At 38.2% G+C, this 21217-nt stretch overlaps 1 protein-coding gene across 1 annotated transcript; it reads left to right on the forward strand.

Annotated features, from left to right (window-relative positions):
* The first annotated feature begins 586 nt into the window (after positions 1–586).
* On the forward strand, positions 587–20318 carry LOC145772400 (matrilin-3-like). The gene is made up of 9 exons (XM_082584277.1): positions 587–779; positions 1072–1195; positions 2184–2293; positions 3567–3764; positions 5397–5508; positions 5974–6043; positions 12740–12815; positions 15128–15291; positions 20154–20318. The coding sequence occupies exons 1-9, from the start codon at positions 713–715 to the stop codon at positions 20316–20318; spliced, it is 1086 nt and encodes a 361-aa protein (XP_082440403.1). The 5' UTR covers positions 587–712.
* The last annotated feature ends 899 nt before the right edge of the window (positions 20319–21217 follow it).

The following is a 21217-nucleotide window of genomic DNA, read 5'->3' on the forward strand; positions in this document are numbered from 1 at the left end:
TATCATGATGGATTCGGATTTTTGGTAAAGTTTGTCGTTAAATTTTTATTGCAGAAACATCGATTTCTGGCTCAACTAACTAGACCTTCCCCTTAGGAAGAGTCGAGGAGATATTTGAAGAAATCAGGGAAACAGTAGATCTTTGAAAAACCTTTTAGTTAAACTTGATAGCCCTTGGCATCTCTTTGAGGTCAAGATTGCTATTGATTCAATTCGATATTGGTTTCAAAAGTAGTGGCTAATTTGCAACTTTACAATCACTGAGTAAAGCACATAGCATAGGGGTGATAAATAAGACCAATTGTAGGCTAAGCAACAAAACAAAGATTTAACAATAGCTAGCAGACTTTGTCTCTTCGCTGCTTTCAGCTGTTTTGTTGGCTGGCGTCAGTCATTTGCCAGTCTAGGCTACTGGTGGGCCTATGTATTTGCAATGGGCGTAAAATAAATAGGCCTAATGTTGATTATTGCAAAACAGACAACTAACATACGGTACTTTATTTTCACAAACAATAGCCTACTGTCTTAAATAATTTATTTAAAATGCAGGAGATGAATTATTTTTCAAAGTCACATATTTTTTAACTTTTAGAAAACAAACTAAAACTGGAATTATTCTTTATAGTTTTTCATATCTTTTTTCCACCCTGCGTTTTCTGTTTTAGAGCTAAAGATCACAATTGTATACTTCAAATAGCCTACTGCTTGATAAATGTCAGACATGGAGACTTTCTCTGTCGTTTACGGAGTATTTGTGATCCTTTTTGTTTCACCAAGAGGTAAGATAAAATTTGCAAGTCATACCGGTAATGATATTTTTAGTTATGCTAAATAAAAAATTGCATTGAATTATTACTGTGGAGGTAAGAGCACTTGCGCAACGCTGGAAAGGGCGTTTTACAATAATGTAGCCTACGCCGCTGTGTTTGGAAAGACTTGACGTTAACACGATAATTCACTTCTATTCTTTCTAGTACTTTTTATCTTAGGCTTAACGACCAAGCTTAGGCTATACTGTAGCCTACATTGAAAAAAAAATGGTACCTGTAAGAAAATTGTTTTTTCTGGTAGAAGCGTTTCTACATAAAGAAGACAAAAACCAAGCATGTATTACCATCAGTTCTTGCCCGGTCATCTCCACCGCTGTTATTGAACTGTTCTGCACAAATGGATTTAACGTTGGGACCAACTGCACGTACGTAACATGCAGTAGCATAGGTGTATACAGCAGAAGTGTTTTGATCTAAAATGTAGAAGCTCACTTTAAAAGTTAAGCTAAGCTATATTTCTGACTAATGCTTTTAATTTTTCTAGAGCAGGTTACGTTTTTGTTGAAATAATGTGTGATTTGTTGTATTTTTTGCCTGCACAAGCCTCATTGAAATCTATATAATCTATATTAACGTTTGGTTAGGCCGCTCAAGACTATCTTAAACACATATCTTATGTTATTTTAGAAAAGTTTTTAATTGAAAAGCCGTAATCATAAAAATATAATCAAGTCTCTTTTCTATAAATAAAGAATATTTGTCTTCCTGCCTTATTGTGCAATGCCGTTAATAACCTTGCTCTATAAGCCTAGTGATCATGAACTATTGACACCCATTAATTTTGTTTCCATCCTTGGCGCCATTGTTTCAAACCAGAATGTTTTAATCCACTGAATAAATCATTACACAATTGCTATCAATTTAATGTTGATGTGTGTGAATTACTTCTCAGTGAGTATTTCCTCTAAAGTAGCTATTTTCTGCAGTGAGAAATATGACGGCACCCGTCAACTTTTATTACTCCCATGGCTGCTCTAAAATAGAGCAGTAGCAGGCTACCTGTTGAGAAGGAGCGATCTTCCTGGCGTCAGCACTACCTGACTACTCACTATAGAACAGCGAGCATTGTGTTTCGCTAACCATACCGGTGTAGTCTCCACACTAGCAATCAAGACTTTTCCAAAAACATGTGTTTTTCGACAGTCGAGTGTAGCAAGAATTGACAGTTATAGACACGTGTTTCGCCCATAAGGCTGACCTCATCAGTATCGCACCAATATAATTCATGCCACATAGTTCTCAACTGCCAAAATGCCTTCTTGCTTCCGAGAAAGGTTTTTAAACCTCTCTGAGACCTCGCAGTTGATGTTGCTTGTAAACTGCATATTTTTTTAGTCCATTTTATTTGCATAGGTTTACGTGTCCTCCGTATTATGTAAGAGTAGGAGAATCTTCCATACAATGCCAAGAACGTTCTTCCTGTGGAGTGGGAGTTTGGTCATCAAGTATTCCGTACTGCAGAGGTAAATAGATTAATGAACTATTTAGATTGTTTCTGAGACATGAATACAAATTTTTGTAGAAAATATTGTTTTGAAAAAAAATGTTATCCTATCATGATCATCCTGCCCAGTCAGCAAGGGTTCGTGGGGCCCACGTGGGATTTCCATGGGCATTCGTGGGCTTGTGGGCTTAAGGTGAGTTTATCTGATGTTTCCGATTAGGCTCCAAGTGCGCGGCCTACTTCATATTTTTTTCTTTACAACCGATTCCCGACATCTTTTATTGAATTTATCTTAATAATGTTATCATATCATGAAAATGTATCTGGGAATTTATTTTCATTTCTTGAAATAAACTTTCTGGGCTTTCTGTGGGCATGAAGTGGGCTACCCACCATGATGAAAAATTATAAAATATACGTTCGCACCGGTCCATTATGCTATATTAAAGTGCAATAATCATAAAAATTGAATATATACAACGATACAATGCGACGGCGGTTTACATTTTAATAATGGTTTCATGGTAAGCTGCCCACCCATTAGACGTAGGTGGGCTGCCCACTTGGGACATTTCTGCAAACCGTGGACACATAGGTACTGGGGCCCACGCAATACAATGTGGGTAACCCATATGCAGCCCAAGTGGGCCCCACGAACCTTTGCTGACTGGGTGGTAGAACGGCTAATGCAAAATATCTGTTTGCAGTGACTTCAATCGGTAACTATAAACGTGCAATATGAGTATCTAACTAACAGCAACCTTATTTTGGAGCAAGTAAGGAGTTCTTGTTGGTATTTTTGATGTCAAGGTTTTAATTAAAGTTTGTCAAACGTGTGTGTGTAAACTAACGTTTTCAAACCACTTGTTATCATTATGAAAATCGTTGCTTTCTCGTGACAATAATACACATATTAAAATTCGACAGTATTTCATTTATCATCATCACTGCAGAAAAAATTTGGTCAAAAAGTGTATGGCCGACTTTTCACTGTTATAAAGAATTATTTCAGCTTGATAAAAATCAATGCTGTTGCAACTTGCAATGCTTATTGATTGGTCTCTTAACTTTATTGTCGGCTGCATAGCCGAATGGTAAGAGCTTTATATGGCACTCGAAAGGGCACCGGATGGTCGTCGGTTCGTCGTCGGTTCAAAACCGTTTAAGAGCTTGTTTGCTGAGTCTTTGGCAGGTCACTTGACTAAAGGTAAAGATTGACTTTCTTGCTTTTCCATCCACTCTAAATCTTTAACCTCCAGGATAATGACTTCATATTTTGTGTTGTTTTTCAGCTTTGTATTGTTCCGAACCTCTTCCCAAAGTTGATAATGCAATATATGTTTGTTCAAGAAAGTCAAAACTTGGATCAGTGTGTAAATACAAGTGCAATGCAGGATACAGGCTGGTCCCACCTGACCACACTGGTTTTCTCTGTTACAAAAATGCAAGATGGGTCGGTGACCCTAAACCATGTTGCTATGAGGATGTTGGTAAGTTCGAACTTGTAGGCAATATGCAAGTAGTTTGAAAAACAATTCGTAATGGAATCATTACGATTCTATTCTTAATTTGACACGAAACTGACACTAACAGTGCACTACTGCACATGAACCCCAAATCCCTCCTGCTTTCATGTATAAACATAAAGTCGGCGATTGTGTCATCAAAATACGCCAATTTGTCCAAATTGCAGAATAAGCAAGCAAACTGTTGAGTGTTGACCATTTGAATCTAGTTCTAGAGTGTCTTTGGACTGCACTGCTCGGTGGTTACTGGTAGGCTAACACAGTTCACCAATGCGGAAACACATTTAAAAATTGATTTGAAAACGATAAATATTAAATAACGACAAAAGAAGATGAAGTTCAACTTCGATGCCGGTTAGTTTAATTTCTCTTACCAAGACAACAAACTCGATGGATTTTTATTGAAGTATAGAGTTCGAGTTTAAAAAATGATTTCAAGGCGCCTTAGAGTCTGACAAAAAATCGCACATTTGAAGCTTCAGAACGTCATCAGTTAAAATGCAAGTTTTAGGTAATATTTATTCAAGCTTCTTGACCTTCTATGGTGAAAGTGAGACTCCAACATATAGTATATATAGGATCGTCTCAATGGCTGCTATACCGGTACTAGACTTCTAAGAAAGTCACTTAACATTTGCTGAAAGCAGCACTTTACCAGTAAAAACCTCCAGGGTGATCTGCCACCTCTCACTGATACGATCAAAACACGAAGCTACAGTAACAGCTGACAGATCGTTTGCTTGTGAAGTCAACAACAAATTTCGAATACTCGTCTATGGGAATCAAACTATGGCATAAAAAAGGGGTCGACCATCAAAAAGTCTTCTACATCAATTATAACAGGACACTGGAGTGCAAACAGACGAACTGTCGTCTTTGATGAGGGATGTTTCGAAAGACAATGTTAATCCATGGTTAATGGTGTCCGGTTATACGCCCGAACTGATAACGATCGTAATTCACATTTTTAGTTCATTTTTTATGCTGCTAATATTATATAGCCTACAGTAGTGTTGCATAGTGCATAGTTTTTTTTGTGAAACTTTAAAACTCGTCCGAGGTATTCCCACGTTTTCCCTATCGTATGATATACAAGGCAGATTTTACATCTTGCATTGTTTAATTCAATTGATGACTAACTGAGTGAGTGAGCAATGTGTTTACGTCGGTCGACGTATTGTCATATTTTCTAAGTTTTTGATGGAAGCAGGCTTACGCCCAGTAGTTGAATATTTAGATTAAATGGATGGGTAGACAAGGAAGCAAATCTTCGGGTCCCACCTTCAGGCATGCCTTTAAGTGTCTTGCCAAAGACACAGCCACCGGCGACCTTTCGAACGCCGAGCCAGGGCTTTAACCGCCAGACTATGCAGCCGCTATTGGTGAAGGTAAAGAAAGCATTGAGTTTCCTTGACAAGAGAGGCTACTAGTAATGGTTTTAGGCTTTTGGTTCCTTGGTAGCTTAATAGGCTACTTGGTCGGAATGTTCTTTAGATATTCCTGGGTCGGAATCAGACTCTTTGCTGGTGTAAGTATAGTTGCACAAAAAAAGAAGTCAGTCATTTTTTAAACATTAATTTAGAATGCTACTTTCAGGACCCTGCCCTCCTAATTTGAAAGCCGATGTTGTATATCTTGTTGATTCATCTTCTTCAGTCAGATATGACAATTTTGAGTTGATACTGTCATTTATTACGGAAACTATCATGTGAGTACACTAATAAAAGTGTAGCAATGTTGCCAAACAAGTTTTTCTTCCGGTTCAGTTCTCGAGAAAGTTAAGATTCGTTTCTTTGACGCATTATTATACTTCATTGTTTTAAAGCAATATCAAACAATCAACTTAATATTACTTGGGTGCCCAGCCGACTTTAATTACTCTCTCGGGAATAAAAGGTTTGACACTTAAAATTAGTAGTTTTCATGATTTGATCAAGAATAAACTATTCTTGATCTTTTTCTAACTGCCTAAAAAAGCCTCGAATAACTTTATGTTTATTCCAGTAATTTCAAAACACAAACAAAAAATATTTAGGCCATTTTCATTTATGGGGCGTCAACATTTTGTACAGGCGTAATGAATACATAATTTATATAGTGAGTGAATTGAGGCGAAATATTTTTCACTATAGGCTATTACTTCATTAAATAAATGTACTTTACCACTTGTTAGGTATTTCAAAGTTGGTCCAAACAAAGCAAGGTTTGCTTTCATAAGATTCAACCGCGCTGTTTACAACGAGGTAAGAACAGTAAGAAGCCTATAGACTTTATGCCGTCAGTATTTCAACTTAGTAGCCTACTTATCAGAGTTGAATCAATTACCATCGTAATTGAATGTAATTAATTACACATTTTCATGTAATTGTAAATACAATTATCTTTGAGACTTTTGTTGTGTAATTGTAATTTAAAAAAAAAAATGGTCCAAATTACAATTACATTTGGTAGACTACTGCAAGTTGCACGCGTGGTATCAGTACTATTATTGAGCCGCTAGTTGGGGTCAAAGGGATTTCTTTGTAACCTAATCTTTATCAAATGCAATTCTACTTGTCTTTCAAAAAAACAAACTATAAAATCGTCGATGGCAGTGGTGCCGAAGTTAGTTGAGGATTGGGGGAGATAAATCAACATTTATGTCAAATTTTAGACGATTTTGGACATTGGGGGGGGATGCATATTTTTTATAGACAATTTTAATGGCACCGGTATTGAGTTTATTAAACAATCACCGGACCTTGGTAAATTAGCTGCTAACAGCATAATATACAGATAAGAAATCATGGAGATAAAAGTACTACCAGTGCTCTTGTGAATGACTGCTGCAACATTAAGAAACAGGCAAAGAAAAATTGGTACCTCCTGCGGATTTGAACCTATGACCTTCCAATGAATACTTAGTTTTTTCCAAAAAAAAAACAGAAGTTATACTTTTCTTCTTGTCCTCTCCTTCACTAGAATCACTACACTTAGTGCACTATAGGACAAAGTCACTAGTGAAGAGACTGAAAACAATCGAAGCTACAGAAGAACATCTGCAAATTTATGACAAAACTAATTAATAACTTTCAAACACATCACAAGAACTTGTTACAACCGAACATATTGCGTCTTACGGTAGTGGGTATTGAAAACTCATCAGCAATGTCATTGTCATTTATGCTGATGTCATTAAGAATATTTTGGTGAATGTTGCAAACAATGCTAGCATTCAACTTTTCCTGTCCCAAAGTATTTCTCAGCCAGGTTGTCAATCCACGAAGATTAGAAAACGACCTCTCACAAGCAGCAGAGCTAAGATGATCTTAATCAGCTGGAGCATTTCAGAATAGAGAGGTTTTTCCAACTCGGACAATACCTGGTAAGCACTTTTAGAATCGTACAAAAATTTTGCTTCTGTTGCCTTTCTGAATGAATCAATTTGATAACTCATCGATTGTCTATTCAGCTCTGGATCATTTCAGGAACTAAGCCGGTCTTGAAAATTCGTGCAAGTTCTTTATACTTTGCCGAATCGGAATTCAGGCTACTTTCAAACCGTTCGGTCAGTTCAGACATAACTCTGTCAATAAACTGATTTCAATGCAACAATTTCTGACAAAGTTTTCGTGATGACATGATAGTTGACCACCGTTGACTGTATCGGTGTCACCCTGCACAACCATCTCGTTGGGTTGGCCGCAGTTTGCTTGTTGAATTGTCTGCACAATTAAGATCCTGGCAAACAGCTTTCTTTAAATACCTAGTGCAGGGTTACCAGATGTAAATTTGGCAAGGGGCCAACTGCACGTTCAAAAAGGGCCAAAAAAGAGCCAACTTCTAAAACAAGGGGCCAAAAATACGGCCAACTCAATTTTCAAGTACTAAGAAGCAATTTCACTGAATTAGCAACACATTCTTAGCAATATAGCCACATATTTCACCTGTAAACAAAATAATTGAAGTAATAGGTACCTTAGTAAATAGTTACCGTACTATGTACACAAAAATAAGGAAAATCGACAAACATTATTGTTTAGCCACATATTTATTGTATAGCCACATATTTCACCTGTAAACAAAATAATTAAAGTAATAGGTACCTTAGTAAATAGTTACCGTACTATGTACACAAAAATAAGGAAAATCGACAAACATTATTGTTTAGCCACACATTATTGTATAGCCACATATTTCACCTGTAAACAAAATAATTAAAGTAATAGGTACCTTAGTAAATAGTTACCGTACTATGTACACAAAAATAAGGAAAATCGACAAACATTATTGTTTGAAATAGGAATCAATCAGCCAGTTTAACGTTATTTCCAGAAGTAGCACAGACATTGCAGCACTGAAACATAACATACCATACACATAGGCGTAGCCAGGGGGGGGGCAAACGGGGCCATAACCCCCCCAAATTTTCAAAGTTTGGATTCCGAAGTTGAACCCTTTGTTGAAAATATAATATAATTTGTATAAATTTATATTGTTTTCCAAGACATTTGGCTATTAACACCCCCCAGGACTTGTTTTAGACACACAGAAAGACACCAATAAATTTTGCAAATCGTACATCGCGCAAAGTTTACGCGATTTACGCTTCTTTTAACTAATCTGTGGAAGCAATTTCAGAATCGCTTACTCTGTAGGGTTTTTGTGTAGCTGAGTTTTTTGTGTTTTCTAATTTTAGCCGCAGTTTTTTCCCGTTTGTGCGTAGATAAGAGCTACCTTTAATAAGTTAATAGCTGTTTATCTGCTAATAAGTTTCATACAAATATTACCCTGAAAGTGTTTCCAGAAAGCGTTATAATCCATTATTTAAGTGTAATTTTGCAAAAATTTTCTGGGGGAGCATGCCCCAGGACCCCCCTAGAATACGCGTGCCTTCGGCACGCTCTAACCCCCACCAGCTTTATTGCTTCCCTTGCTTAACCAACCAGGATGCGCCACTGCACATCAGGTGGCGATGTCTTAAATCAAACATTTCGTCGTTCTCTTCAATTCATCAAATATTTGGCCCCCCCCAAAAATTTTTTCTGGCTACGCCACTGACCATACAGCATGTAAGATCATGCTTCTGGAGAGACACAACAATAACAAATAAACGGTGATGAACTGTTTTATTTTGGTCAACAACGCACGAGTACAAAATAATTGACACGGCGAGAAGAACACAATAAACATAATTTACAAAAAGGCATGCAGAGAATGTGATCCGAATAAATTCCACCAAGCAAGTTATCTAACAGATAAACATTTCCTCATTCAATTCACCATCATCCTCCCATTCGAGTTCACAGCGTACACAATGTCTGTGGTAGGCTAAGTTTTTCCCCAATTACCGTACAATTGTATTTCCTACCGCTCTCATATCCTGCTTTCTACTTCTTTGGCATCCTAGTCTTCCTAGATCAAGTCCAACAAACACAATAATAATAACACTTTAAAAACGGCCAAACAAGGTCCAAAAAAAAACTAAAGGGCAGTGGTTCCCAACCTGGGGTTCGCGGACCCCTTGGGGGTCCGTGAGAAAGCATTTGGGGGTCCATGATTACCTTGATGAAAACGAAAAGCGATCTTTTTACTTTCATTTCTCTCTTTAAATGCAAATGTGTCAAGCTCAAGCCCGCAAGAATAAATTGTACGGGTAAGCCATGCATTAAAATAAATCTATGCTGCTGCCTACAGTGTGTACATTGACCTTAAACTACATCTACCACAATATATCTACTACCGTACATCTTACCTTTGCGAGGCAGGATTCTCAGCTCTTGTTACAATAAAAACTAAACATCGAAATCGCCTGGACGTTGTAGATGACATGCGTGTTGCATTGTCAAAAACTCAACCACAGTTCAGTCGTTTAGTTCAGGAAAGGCAACAACAGCCCCCTCATTAAATTTGCTTACGTTGAAAAAGTTTGTTTTTTGTATCTTTATCCTGCTGGAACATCATTGTACATCGAGGGCTGTATCAGCCATGATACCTACAGAGAGAGATCCTGCATTGTGGGAAAGCGGACTTGAGCGCCATGCATCGGTGTACGCCTTCCGACGTAGGCTACACCTGACCCACGCTGCAGCCGACGGCAATGTCTGTTTCCGGTTGTCTATTCTACTTATGACTTAAATTTGGTACTACCCATTACTCGAAATCGATCACTGGGTAGAGGCAATTATCGTAAAGTTTCTTGCCCATAGAAACAACAGCAAGTGCGGGGGGCGGAGTCGAAAATGCAGGCTCTCGACTGCGAGCCCAACGCGCTAACCACTCGGCCACTGCATGACACTTTAGATCTCCTTAATATACAAATACTGCTGACATGTCTTGAACAATTAATTCATTTTCTTATTTGAGCAACTGTTTAATCTTATATTTGCCGCAGGAGTCATAGCGGCAATGCAATATGACACAGTACAGTAGTTGAGTAGCATAATTATTAAAATAGTCAATAGTATGTTAATTGAGTTTCAGGCAAAATTTAGGTAGGGGTCTGCAGAATTAATAATTTGTCTAAAGGGGTCCGTGACAACAAAAAGGTTGGGAACCACTGCTAAAGGGCTAAACTAAAATTTAAAGAACCAACTGGTTTTCAAAAAGGGCCAATAAGCCAACCCAAAATTGGAGAGCTAACTGGCTTTCAAAAGGCCAAATTTCTGAAATTGGCCTCAAAAAAGCCAACCTGGCAATCCTTCAACTCACTAGAAAAAGGTCATGCTGATGTTAGACTCGGTCAGAGCCGCGTATGAAAAGAAAACAGGATGAAAAATCAGAAAGTCTAGAGTTGCCAAAACAATACGTTTTATTTCCATATTGCTGAAGCTTTACAGAAAAATCTAAGAAATAGTTCTCAGCCTGCTCAAAAAGAGCCAACAAAGAGCCAACGGCCAACCAAAAATTTGGGGGCCAAACAGCTTCAAAAAGAGCCAGATTTCTGAAAGTTGGCCCCAAACAGGCCAACCTAGCAACCCTGACCTAGTGTCACGACTCACGTGTTGAAGCACTGCAGCGGATAGAATGATACAAAACATGCATGTAAGTTAACTAGACGAAGTTGTTGATGCGATTATCGTAAAAGTAGAACAGCAGACAATACAGTTACGAGCTGCGTTTAAACGCAAGAGATTAGTCCATTGCATACCAGAAATACACAAGGCCTGCACAGGAGATTAATACAATGAGTCTCCTCATAAGCATTACTGCAGTGGCGTGTCCAGTGACCTGGTCCAACTAGTCCTTAATACCTTCAATGAAGGTCCTTCATTGTCTAGCGTCAAATCCAAGACAAATTAGAACTGTGATCAAACATCAATTTGTTTTTGTTTGTTTGTTTATCTTTATCCTGCATTGCGGGAAAGCGGACTTGAGCGCTATGCATCGGTGTACGCCTTCCGACATACACCTGACCCACGCTGCAGCCGACGGCAATGTCTGTTTTCCGGTTGTCTACTTTACTTATGACTTAAATTTGGTACTACCCATTACTCGAAATCGATCACTAGGTAGAGGCAATTATCGTTAAGTTTCTTGCCCAGAGAAACAACAGCAAGTGCGGGTGGCTGGAGTCGAACATGCAGGCTCTCGACTGCGAGCCCAACGCGCTAACCACTCGGCCACGGCCGAGGTTAATAAAAACAACAGCAATTTGGGATGCTTGCAAACAACTAAATCGAAGTAAGTTAGGCCTACAACTTCATAGCAAATAATTTTTTTCTAAATTATTGGGGGGATGCTGCCAAAATATTGGGGGGAAATATTCCCCCCCCCCTACTTCAGCACCAATGGTCGATGGACACAAATTTTGAAACATTTAATTTTTGCAATGAAAACGTGCAATTAATTGCATTCGAAAGTAAGCGTTGTGAAAACTTGAAAATTTCAGAACATTGTAATTATAATTTTCCGCTATGCATATAGCCCTTATAAGCGTTTGCTATTTTGTTTTTATGATGTTAAATGTTGTGTTATTGCTCAATAATGTCTGTTTATGGTTGAAAAAAATAACATCTCTCTTTAAATTGTAATGTAATTGTAACATAATTAAAAACTTTGATGGTGTAACCAGGTTTTTTTTAAGGTTTGGTTTGAATGACCGCTAAGTAGTTTTAAGAGACCGCAAGTGTTTCATTTAAATACCAAAAAATAGCCATATTTGCTTAAACGAATTATTTATTAGGCTACTGGCAGGCTTCTGCTTGTTATGTTTCCACACGTAAAAACTGCTCAATATGCGCCATAAATCAGAAATAAACATTGACGAGTATCTGAAGGTGCACTTCTTTTGTGAATAGCCTAACTCTTTGATTCAGCTGTTAGCTGTAGCCTATCTCCACTTATTCTTTTTTCCGGACGTGAACTATTGATCGTAGGCTATATTCGTATTATCGACAAGACATAGCGAGAAACAACCATTACTTTTCTACTGTAGTTGCAAGTCCAAATTTTGGGAAACCGCTGGAGAAATTTGGGGGACCGTTTCGGTCCCTTAAAACACCTTAAAAAAACACTGGGTGTAACTGTAATACAATTAAACTGAAAATTGTGGGTTTGATCCAACTCTATGGTACTTACACCGACTTACTGAATATACAGTATAACAGTAGTAGGTAGTGTTCGTTTGTTTAAAGAAATCAGACTAAATTAGTGAATTTTAAACGAATACAGGGTATAGCCCCATTTATTTGTCTGAACCGATCCATTACATTTAAAATTTAGATTTTGCACCGAATAATTTTTTTCCAGCAGTTAAAGTAGCCTACATTTTGTTTGAATACGTAGTTTTCCACGTTTGAACGATATAGCTGCACTTGTGTGGTAACCTACAATACAATGCAAGAAAAAGGGTTATAGATTAAGTACAAATGAAAACGAGAAGTCAGGCAGCCACTTAAATTTTAAAGTTAATTTCAATAGATTGTAACATTTGCCATACCTTTGCTTTTTACTTTCAGTTCAATTTCAACAGCAATTTAAACGATCGAGAGTCTTATGCTGAAGCTATAAGAAAAATTAATTACGATGGGAGTGGTAAGTGCGTTTTAAGGATTTTAAAATTTAATCGTGATTTCACTACGAGTAGTTAGCACCGAGCAATATTGAAGTCCTTAGTAGGCTTAGCCTACCATAGTGACTAAAGCAGAATTCTGTTTATGAGTGAAGAGGGGAATTTCAACTGTGTTTCTTTATAATAAAAAAAATAAAAAATGTTTATATTTTAGTATTAGCCGGCACAGAATATATCAACGATACCAGTTTTCCATTTCGAAATAACTGCTTAGGACTGATTTTGCATTAGCAACGAATAATTTGATATGTGGGAATCTTTATCCTCAGACTGGAAAAGCTTCTTTGAGAGCTTAATTCTGGCAGTTTTGTATACTTGTAGAATGTAGAGGCTTTGAACCGCTTCTGCAGGCTCGACAACGAGCTTGACAGAGTGAAGTTTCTGCTTTCTGCTGAAATGTTGTTCTCTGTGAGCTATTCCATCCATTACCTGCCCTTGAATGGAGAGGTAGCCTAAAGGTAAAAGTGAGTCCCATACTTGAATCTTACCATCGGGGGAATAAGAAGATACGGTTCTCATTATACTAGACCTTCGGCACTAACGAGAGTAGGGTGGCCAGTTCTTTTCTCTTGGCTCCCTTTCCTTCAGTAACTATAGACCCACCCAATTTATTACACTCTGGATAGGCCAAGGGTGCGAGCGGTGTCAGTCGTCTTTGAAATGCGTTGCTCAAGCCCACACCACGAAAATCAAACCAGCGCTCTTTGATTTTGCAGTTTCTTCGTTCGTAAAGTCAGGCGCTTAAACCATTACTAGCGTTGCATTGGTTACCTTAGGCTTTGAATTGATTAAAACATTGTCCTTATAATTGCATTCAAAATCATTTCGTTTGGAATTGACTGGTATTACCAATTGGTTAGTTGCATAGTCTGTAAGCTACCATTCCAAACAAATTCCTGTGATTACTGCAGCAGCTACCGTGCTGCAGCTACCGTGCCCATACCTTCTTTTGAACGCCACATCAACGGTGACTGAGGTTTTTGTGGTTCATTCGAGACCAACACCAGCTCAGTGGCCGATAAGGTATCGCTTTCGGCTTTAGTGCTGGTAAACCAAGGTCTGAGATAGATTCCAGCTCGGGTCATACCGAAGACTTTAAAACCAGTACGGTACCAATTGTGTTCTTACTTGCATAACGCAATGAGAATAAGTCGGGTAATAATGTGATGACATCATAAATATGACACAAAACTTCAAAAAAATGAGCTCTGTCGCTAAAAGACCTTAGCAGCTGTAGAGCGACAGCAAATAAACCATAGCTTAATAATTATTACTATTCGAGACCAACAATAGCCTACATGGTGTCAGAAGTGAGATAAAAATGTCGCATTAGATAATGTTACCAGATGCGCTTAACTGGCAGCACGAGTCATGGAACCAGTGAATTAACAACTAATAACTTTAGAATTAGGGGATTTCTTTTTTGGTTTAACAATGAAAAAGTTTAGCTTAGGCTACCTAAAGACACCACCTCATTAGGTAGAGGTAGGCAGGCTACAATTTTGGTAGAGAGGTAGCTATATGTTGAACCATATCAATGACAATAACCAAGCAACGATACAGCATTTAACACAATATACCAAATCGCCAACGGTAGGTTGGCGCAGAGGATAAGGTGTTGACTTTCCAACAAAGTATAGCCTACCTGGTTTGCCTCCCGGCTTAAGCTGGTTGTCGATAAACACCGCTCACATTTTTCCAGAGTGTAATGAACTGGGTGGGCATAATTGCTGAAAGAAAGGCCGCCGCGAGAAAGGAACTGGCCACCCCACTCTCGTTAGTGCCGAAGGGTTAGTATGATAAAAACCTTATCTTCTCATTCCCCAAAGCTCAGTAACTAACTGAGTATGGGAGTAGCTTATCTTTATACCTTACCAAAACAAATTAAAAATTGTAAACGCTTTCGGCTGTAGGCCTACACATATTAGTCATCTGCAGACAGCTTTAGTTCAATTTACAGTAAATGTTGTCAACAATTAAAAGTCGTTTAGTCGACAACGGCTAACCATTTTGTTGTAACTCCATGTCACTAATCTTCAAGATGATCCATAACACGTTTTCAAGAAATTGTGTCATGAAAGAGAACGGGGCTTTCAGGATAAGTAAGTTGAATGATCCATGTACAGCAGCTGCTCAAGTTAGCCTTTGATCGCAAGACAACGTAAAACATCACAATAATCATACTGTAAATATAGTCATATCTTACATAACATTGGCCATGGAAAACTCAGTCTATGACTTCATGCTGCAATAAGCTATGCTATTTTTTTTACAGGAACAAAGACAGGTGCAGCTTTGAGATATGTCGACAGTGTCGTTTTCAAAGAATCCAATGGAGACCGACCTGATGTTCCTAACGTAATTTTTCTTTTCACGGATGGACGACCTAACGATAGCATAGCTTCTCCTTCGCGAATCTTATTGAGAAAAGGCGTTCTGGTAATGTCAATAAAAACAATTGTTTTTATTTTCAATTTGGACTTGCATATTTTTGCGGAAGTAAATGAAAATCTAAAAACAATCATCCCAACATACTATTTAGAATAAATTGTTATAAAATTATGGCACTAAACCACTCAACATTGGCACAAATTGGTAAAGCGTTGAATTTCAAATTGAAAAGTAGGCTATGTTGTTTGACTCCAGGATATCTAAAACAGGCGGATGCGAAGACTGTTGATACGTCTGACAAGAGAAAGGATTTTGCAGCTCCAATTTGTTTTTGTAGGCCTACATGACTTCAGCGCTCAACCGTTGATGGCCTGGGGCTACTTATTTAGCAGGACAAGCTTGGCACATTCGCAGCTAATAATTAGGCTATAGCCTACTGCAGGTTTGAAAGTTCAAGCTTTTTGCACCTAACCTTCTGTAAAGGCTTTGTCAAGAAAAAAAGCTTCCTGGTACTGTAACCTAAGTGTGTTTCCAAATAAATATTCTTTAAATATGCTCTACATCACATTTGCTCACTGTTTTTCTATAGGCTATCTGGCTATGCCAGTAGTAGCCTACTACACAACTTTTTGTAATTAAAAAAGAGCGGTATGATCGCAACTACCGTCCTAGCATCATCAAAAAAAGGTAGGCTAATCGCTGCGAGCCGTCGCATCGCTCTGTATTAGATGTCCCTGGTTTGACTCTTTTACTAAGCTTCATTAAGATGCTAGAGATTGCTTGTTCACTAAGTCTGTTAGACACTGCAAATGAACCAGGCCTGCCAACATTCCTGACACAAAACTGTAAAATCTCCTGTCACATCCTACAACTGACTAAGTCTAAGAGCCTTTCAAACTGTATTTGCTTGTTTTTATACCTTTAAAAATATTTTGATGCCTTATTACTTCAGCAAAAATTAATCATAGGTTACCTTACAGTAGTCTGCTTGAGGTCATGGTCTACCAATGGGGTGATTACAAAAATCTTTATTGTCTTCTTTTATTAGACTAATTAGAGGGATAGGTTATAGGCTAGCCTACTTTTACCAACCTCTGTAGTAGGCTACTCCAGAAGAAATTGTATGCATGATACATGTTTTAGTTTTGCTTGTTATGAAAACCTTGTAGAATCATCTTCTGCATGTAGGCTACGATGTTGCTGGTGACATATCCGTATTTTTACAATTGACGTAAGGAGGCCCTTGAGGAATATGCTTTGCGGGCCCCCGCCCCCATGACAACGATCTAATTTGTTTTACGAAAATCGGTTTACTTTTAAACCGATTTACAAAGTAAATTCTACATTACCCAAAGTAACTTCTATACAAATTCGTTAGACATCAACTTACTCGACAGACTACATTAGCAATTGGAAACTTCAGACATGCAGTAAAACAATTTTAAGGTTATGGTGTAGCCAGTGCCGGATTAACCATTAGGCAAAGTAGGCACGTGCCTACAGGCCAGTCAAAAATCCAGGCCACTTTAAAATCAATAAAGTTAGTCATGTTTTCAAAATAATTGTTTTCTAAATTAATAAGTATTTATCTTTTAGGAATAGCTCTGTTTTTCCAGATGAATTAAAGTTTGCAAAATCGTTAAAAAAGACAAGTTGAAACATGTTGCCACTTCCTTTTTGATGTTTTTAAAAATTTGCATTTCAGTTGGGTGACGCAACGAAACAAACGTGGCGTTATGTTGTGTTAATGCATATTCCATGGTGCTGCAGAGGTTTGGGGTTTTGACTGAGTACGACTCCATGTCTGTTAAAGACATGGATGTTGCTGTTGCAGGTCTGGTTGGTGTGTATTCAAAGGACCTGTCTTCCGACTTCCCATCAGAATTTCGTCAGTTTATGTGCTGGTATAAAGACTATAAATAGCAAAGACGCGATGAAACAGCAGCAATAGGAAGTGCCCAGAAAATGTTTAAAATGCTGCACACTACTGGTGTTTATAATGCATTTCCGAACACTGAAGTAGCACTTAGAATGTAGCCTACTTGTCTCTAATGGCTACGAATTGCTCGGGGGTAACGCTCGTTTTCACAACTGAAACGAATTAAAGACGTTAAACGATCAACAATGTGTCAACAACGTCTTGGTACACTGGCACTTTTGTGTATTGAAAGCGATCTACTCCTTAAGATTGACCTTCAAAAACTAGTTAACGCGTTTTCAATGCAAAAACGCGCGAAGGTGTTATTTAGTTAGGCATATGACCAAGTTTTTGCAAGGTACCCTGTGTGACAATTGCAACAACGATCTTTGTGACAGATTCGGCAACACTGATAATTCTAATTTTTTTTAGTTGGCAACCCTGATTTTCGGGCCACTTATAAAATGTGCCTACAGGCCAGCAGACCCTTAATCCGGCACTGGGCATAGCCCACGCTAAGCATGCCATTTAGTTCATTAGAGCTATATAGTAAATGATGTAAAATGCATGCAAAGATGCTATAGCGCCAAAATTCTTGTTGCAGACTTGTAGCAACAATGCACAAATCCGTCATGGATCAACTATTGTAGCCTTCAGCAGCATACACAGATACGGAAGCATTAAACGGTAGCCACTTTAACAAGTCGAAATTCTGCCACTGAAATTGATTAGGATGAAACCGCTAACCAATCACAAGCTACGGTTTAAGTGACGTAAAAAATGGCGAAAAGAAGATGATAGAAAGCAAATTAAGTGATGGATTTTTTGTCAGCTGGTTGGCTTAGGGGTTAGGGTTAGGGGTAGAAAATAGTCATTTCATTGACGCGGGTTCGATTCCCACTACTTCTATTGCTCTTTTTCTTCTGTAATTACCAAATAAAGTTCAAAACAAGCATTAACTCTCTGGATGAGTGCGAGAAGGATCACAATTGGACGGTAGCCTCTTATAACATGTTGTGATTGGTTGGCGGTTGCATTCTAATCAATTTCAGTGGCAGAATTTCGACTTGTTAAAGTGGCAACAGCATTCAGGGTTTCAAACAATATAAACGTAATAGGCTACGCCTAGAAATATGTAATTGCTACAAAATGCGTGTGAAATGTTGTGGGTGGCCTAAAAGCACGTAAACTTGTAAATGGGGCCCGAGGCGACAACCTTAGCACTTGCCTCACCTTAAAGTCGCAATTGACTTTAAGACACCGGTAGCCTACTTGCTTGCGAATCCAATTAAATTTATTCCTTTGGTAATGACAAAAACTGATGTATTTTCTAAGTAAATTGCGTGCCCTGTACATTGTACAATCGCAAAGTTCGCACACTTTAAAGACTGGCACTGGCCTTGTCTACACTACAAAGTATTTTGAGCTGAGCGTGGCTTTGCCTTATGCAGTTCCTAACCCGGGTGCCGCGGTGCCCAATAGTGTGCCATTTAAAATACTCTGGAGTGTCGCGAGCTATTTTTCATATTTATTTTTATTTGTCTTCGAATGTTTAGCAGGGATAATTGTTGATGAGAAAAATTTTCATGCACGATTGTTTTTCGTCATATCGTATGCGTAACTTACAGGGCCGTATGTTGAGAGAATGTTTGCGGCCGATACTAATAAGATCCTTGGGCCCAAAATCAAAACATTTATGAGAAAAGCGCACTGTATCCAAAAATTACTCTGTTGTTTTTTCACGTTTCTGGGCCCTTAAAGTTATTCTGGGACCCTGTCCCAAAATGCCCTCAGGGCTCCCTTGTCAACGCTACAGGTAGCCAATACTTGGTCACAAGACAACTAACTTGTAGTTTGTATGATCGTTTTGTTGTGTCCTTAACCTGTTAAGTGCGTATGACGACAATTGTCGTCCGAGACAGTCGCTCTTGCTGTGCGTAAGACGACAATTGTCGTTTTCGTGATCGCAGCTATTCATGGCACTTTTAATTTCGCTTTTCTTTATTCGCTTTGTCTGGAAGGCGCAATTATGACGTGTGAAGAAACATAGATGCATTGTTTGCACTACAATAACGATTGCAGCCTGATGGAAATCATTAATCCCTAAATCACTCTATTTCTATATTTTTGTTTGGTAGCTTCTGGACAATATTAGGTAGCTTCTGCACTCACCTACAATATAATCACAATCGCAAGAATAAAAAGATTTCATCTTAAATGTTTTTTTTTCTGAAATGGCTTCCTTTCGGTGTATAAAATTCGAACCACATCAAGCGCGTTCAGTCAGTGTGAAGTCATTTTGATGTAATGTTGCAAGCAGTTTCAGATATATTTTCTTGTGTTCGAAAACGTATTTTGTAACATATAGTCAACAAAACAATAGGGTTGTTGCTGCTAATGTTAGAACAAACGTCAGAAAATGATACAGTTTGAATATTTCCAAACTACACTTACATGATTGTACTTTGTTTAGTGTCCTATAAATGCTTAGAAATTATTCTGTTCTGTGAACTGATGTATTTTTGTCTTCATAATAAACATTAAACAACTAGTTGAATAATTTCACAATGGTGAAAGGTATAATCAGTTGAGAGTAATGTGATCACACCACAAAACAATAGTCCAGCCGGAGACTTCTCTGCAATAGTCGATGAAAAGGTAAAGCAATAGACACAAAGGGGAAATTAAACAAAAGCGTATTGTGCTGCGTCATGGGGATTCCCCAATATCCTAGCAAGCAATAATGCGACGAAAAATACTGCGAGTGATCAAATTAAATACGCACAGTAAGAAGAGTTTCAAAAATTTAATTACGCACTTAACGGGTTAACAAGGCCGCTAAGATTAGCATGATATCTAACAAGAGTAAGCCGACTGAAATATTTGGTTATTTGCAATAGAATATGAATTATGATGCTCTGTTTGAGTCTTCGGTTATTAAGCTTAAATAACAAATATGAATGCATGTATTTACAAATTATTTTGCTTGCAGTTTGTTGTTTTGGCCATTGGATCTCCAAAATACATACCTGAACTTGCGGGACTGTATGGAGACCCTGAGCAGCGCAACATCCTTTATTTTGAAACTTATGATCATCTTTTGGAATATGGACCTTCCAAAGTAGCAGAACTGCTTTGTCCATATCGTTGTGCATAATTTATAAAATAAACGTTAAAAAATAAGCTGCTGATCTGTCAGTTGCTTTGAAAGGACTGCCTAACATTGTAAGAAAGCTTTACAAGTTCAAGAAAGCTAAAAGTATAGTTAAGGCTTGATTGTTCGTCGTTGGCGTCTGAGCCTCTGGGGCCGGGAGTCTATCCTTTTACCACCCCAGGTTCACGATGTTCCCTGACTAAGCTGGAAGGCTACTAGAGAGCAGCCAGTCTTTTCATCATCCAAGACATGCAGACCTTCCACTTTGTTAGGTGGCTTGAATGTGGTGCAATCGTTGATGATGTGGTCTGCGGTCTGTTCCTCAACATACTAAATTTTGGAGGGGTGCAACCCTATTCGGACTGACGAGTGGACGGGTTCCGTCCATACCTTTAGCAAAAAAACTTTTAGCAAAAAAGCAATAGCAAAAAACTGGTAGAGTATGTGTGTCCACTTAAAATTTTAACCAGTTTGTCAACAACTTTGCTCTAACTTTGCGAAAAAAGCAACCTCGTAACGTTTTGATATCAAAAGTTATTCGAAAATGAAAGTGTGGATGGAATAAGTCCACACGTCAGGCCATTAACTGCCAAAAATAGCTTGGTCCAAATGGGGTTAACCTCTAAAACTTTTAATCTTGTTTTAAACTAAGATAATAGTGTGTAGCCTAGCCTATCAGTATCATATCATTGTAAGCAGGGCCATGTTAACCACCCCGTGCCCCCCTGCCGGAGAGAGGCGCGGTTGTTTGGGGGGATCAACTCATTTTGATATGTTTTTTAATCATTAATTGATCTCGCATCACGTTATTTTGTTGAAAATCCAAGCAGATTTAGACAATCAATGAGGACATTGTCGCATTGGTTGGCGTGGGGTATACTCCTTGAAGCTTGATTACTGGG

Source organism: Aplidium turbinatum, chromosome 6, assembly GCF_918807975.1.
Source record: "Aplidium turbinatum chromosome 6, kaAplTurb1.1, whole genome shotgun sequence".
Classification (NCBI taxonomy): Eukaryota; Metazoa; Chordata; class Ascidiacea; order Aplousobranchia; family Polyclinidae; genus Aplidium; species Aplidium turbinatum.

What these genes read in the sequence shown, in the direction of transcription:
- LOC145772400 (XM_082584277.1), top strand. Translation starts at nt 713, where the DNA reads ATGTCAGACATGGAGACTTTCTCTGTCGTTTACGGAGTATTTGTGATC. An exon ending in AACGTTGGGACCAACTGCAC is followed by an intron (nt 1,196 to 2,183) that starts GTACGTAACATG and finishes TTATTTGCATAG; the next exon opens with GTTTACGTGTCCTCCGTATT. An exon ending in TATTGAGAAAAGGCGTTCTG is followed by an intron (nt 15,292 to 20,153) that starts GTAATGTCAATA and finishes TTTTGCTTGCAG; the next exon opens with TTTGTTGTTTTGGCCATTGG.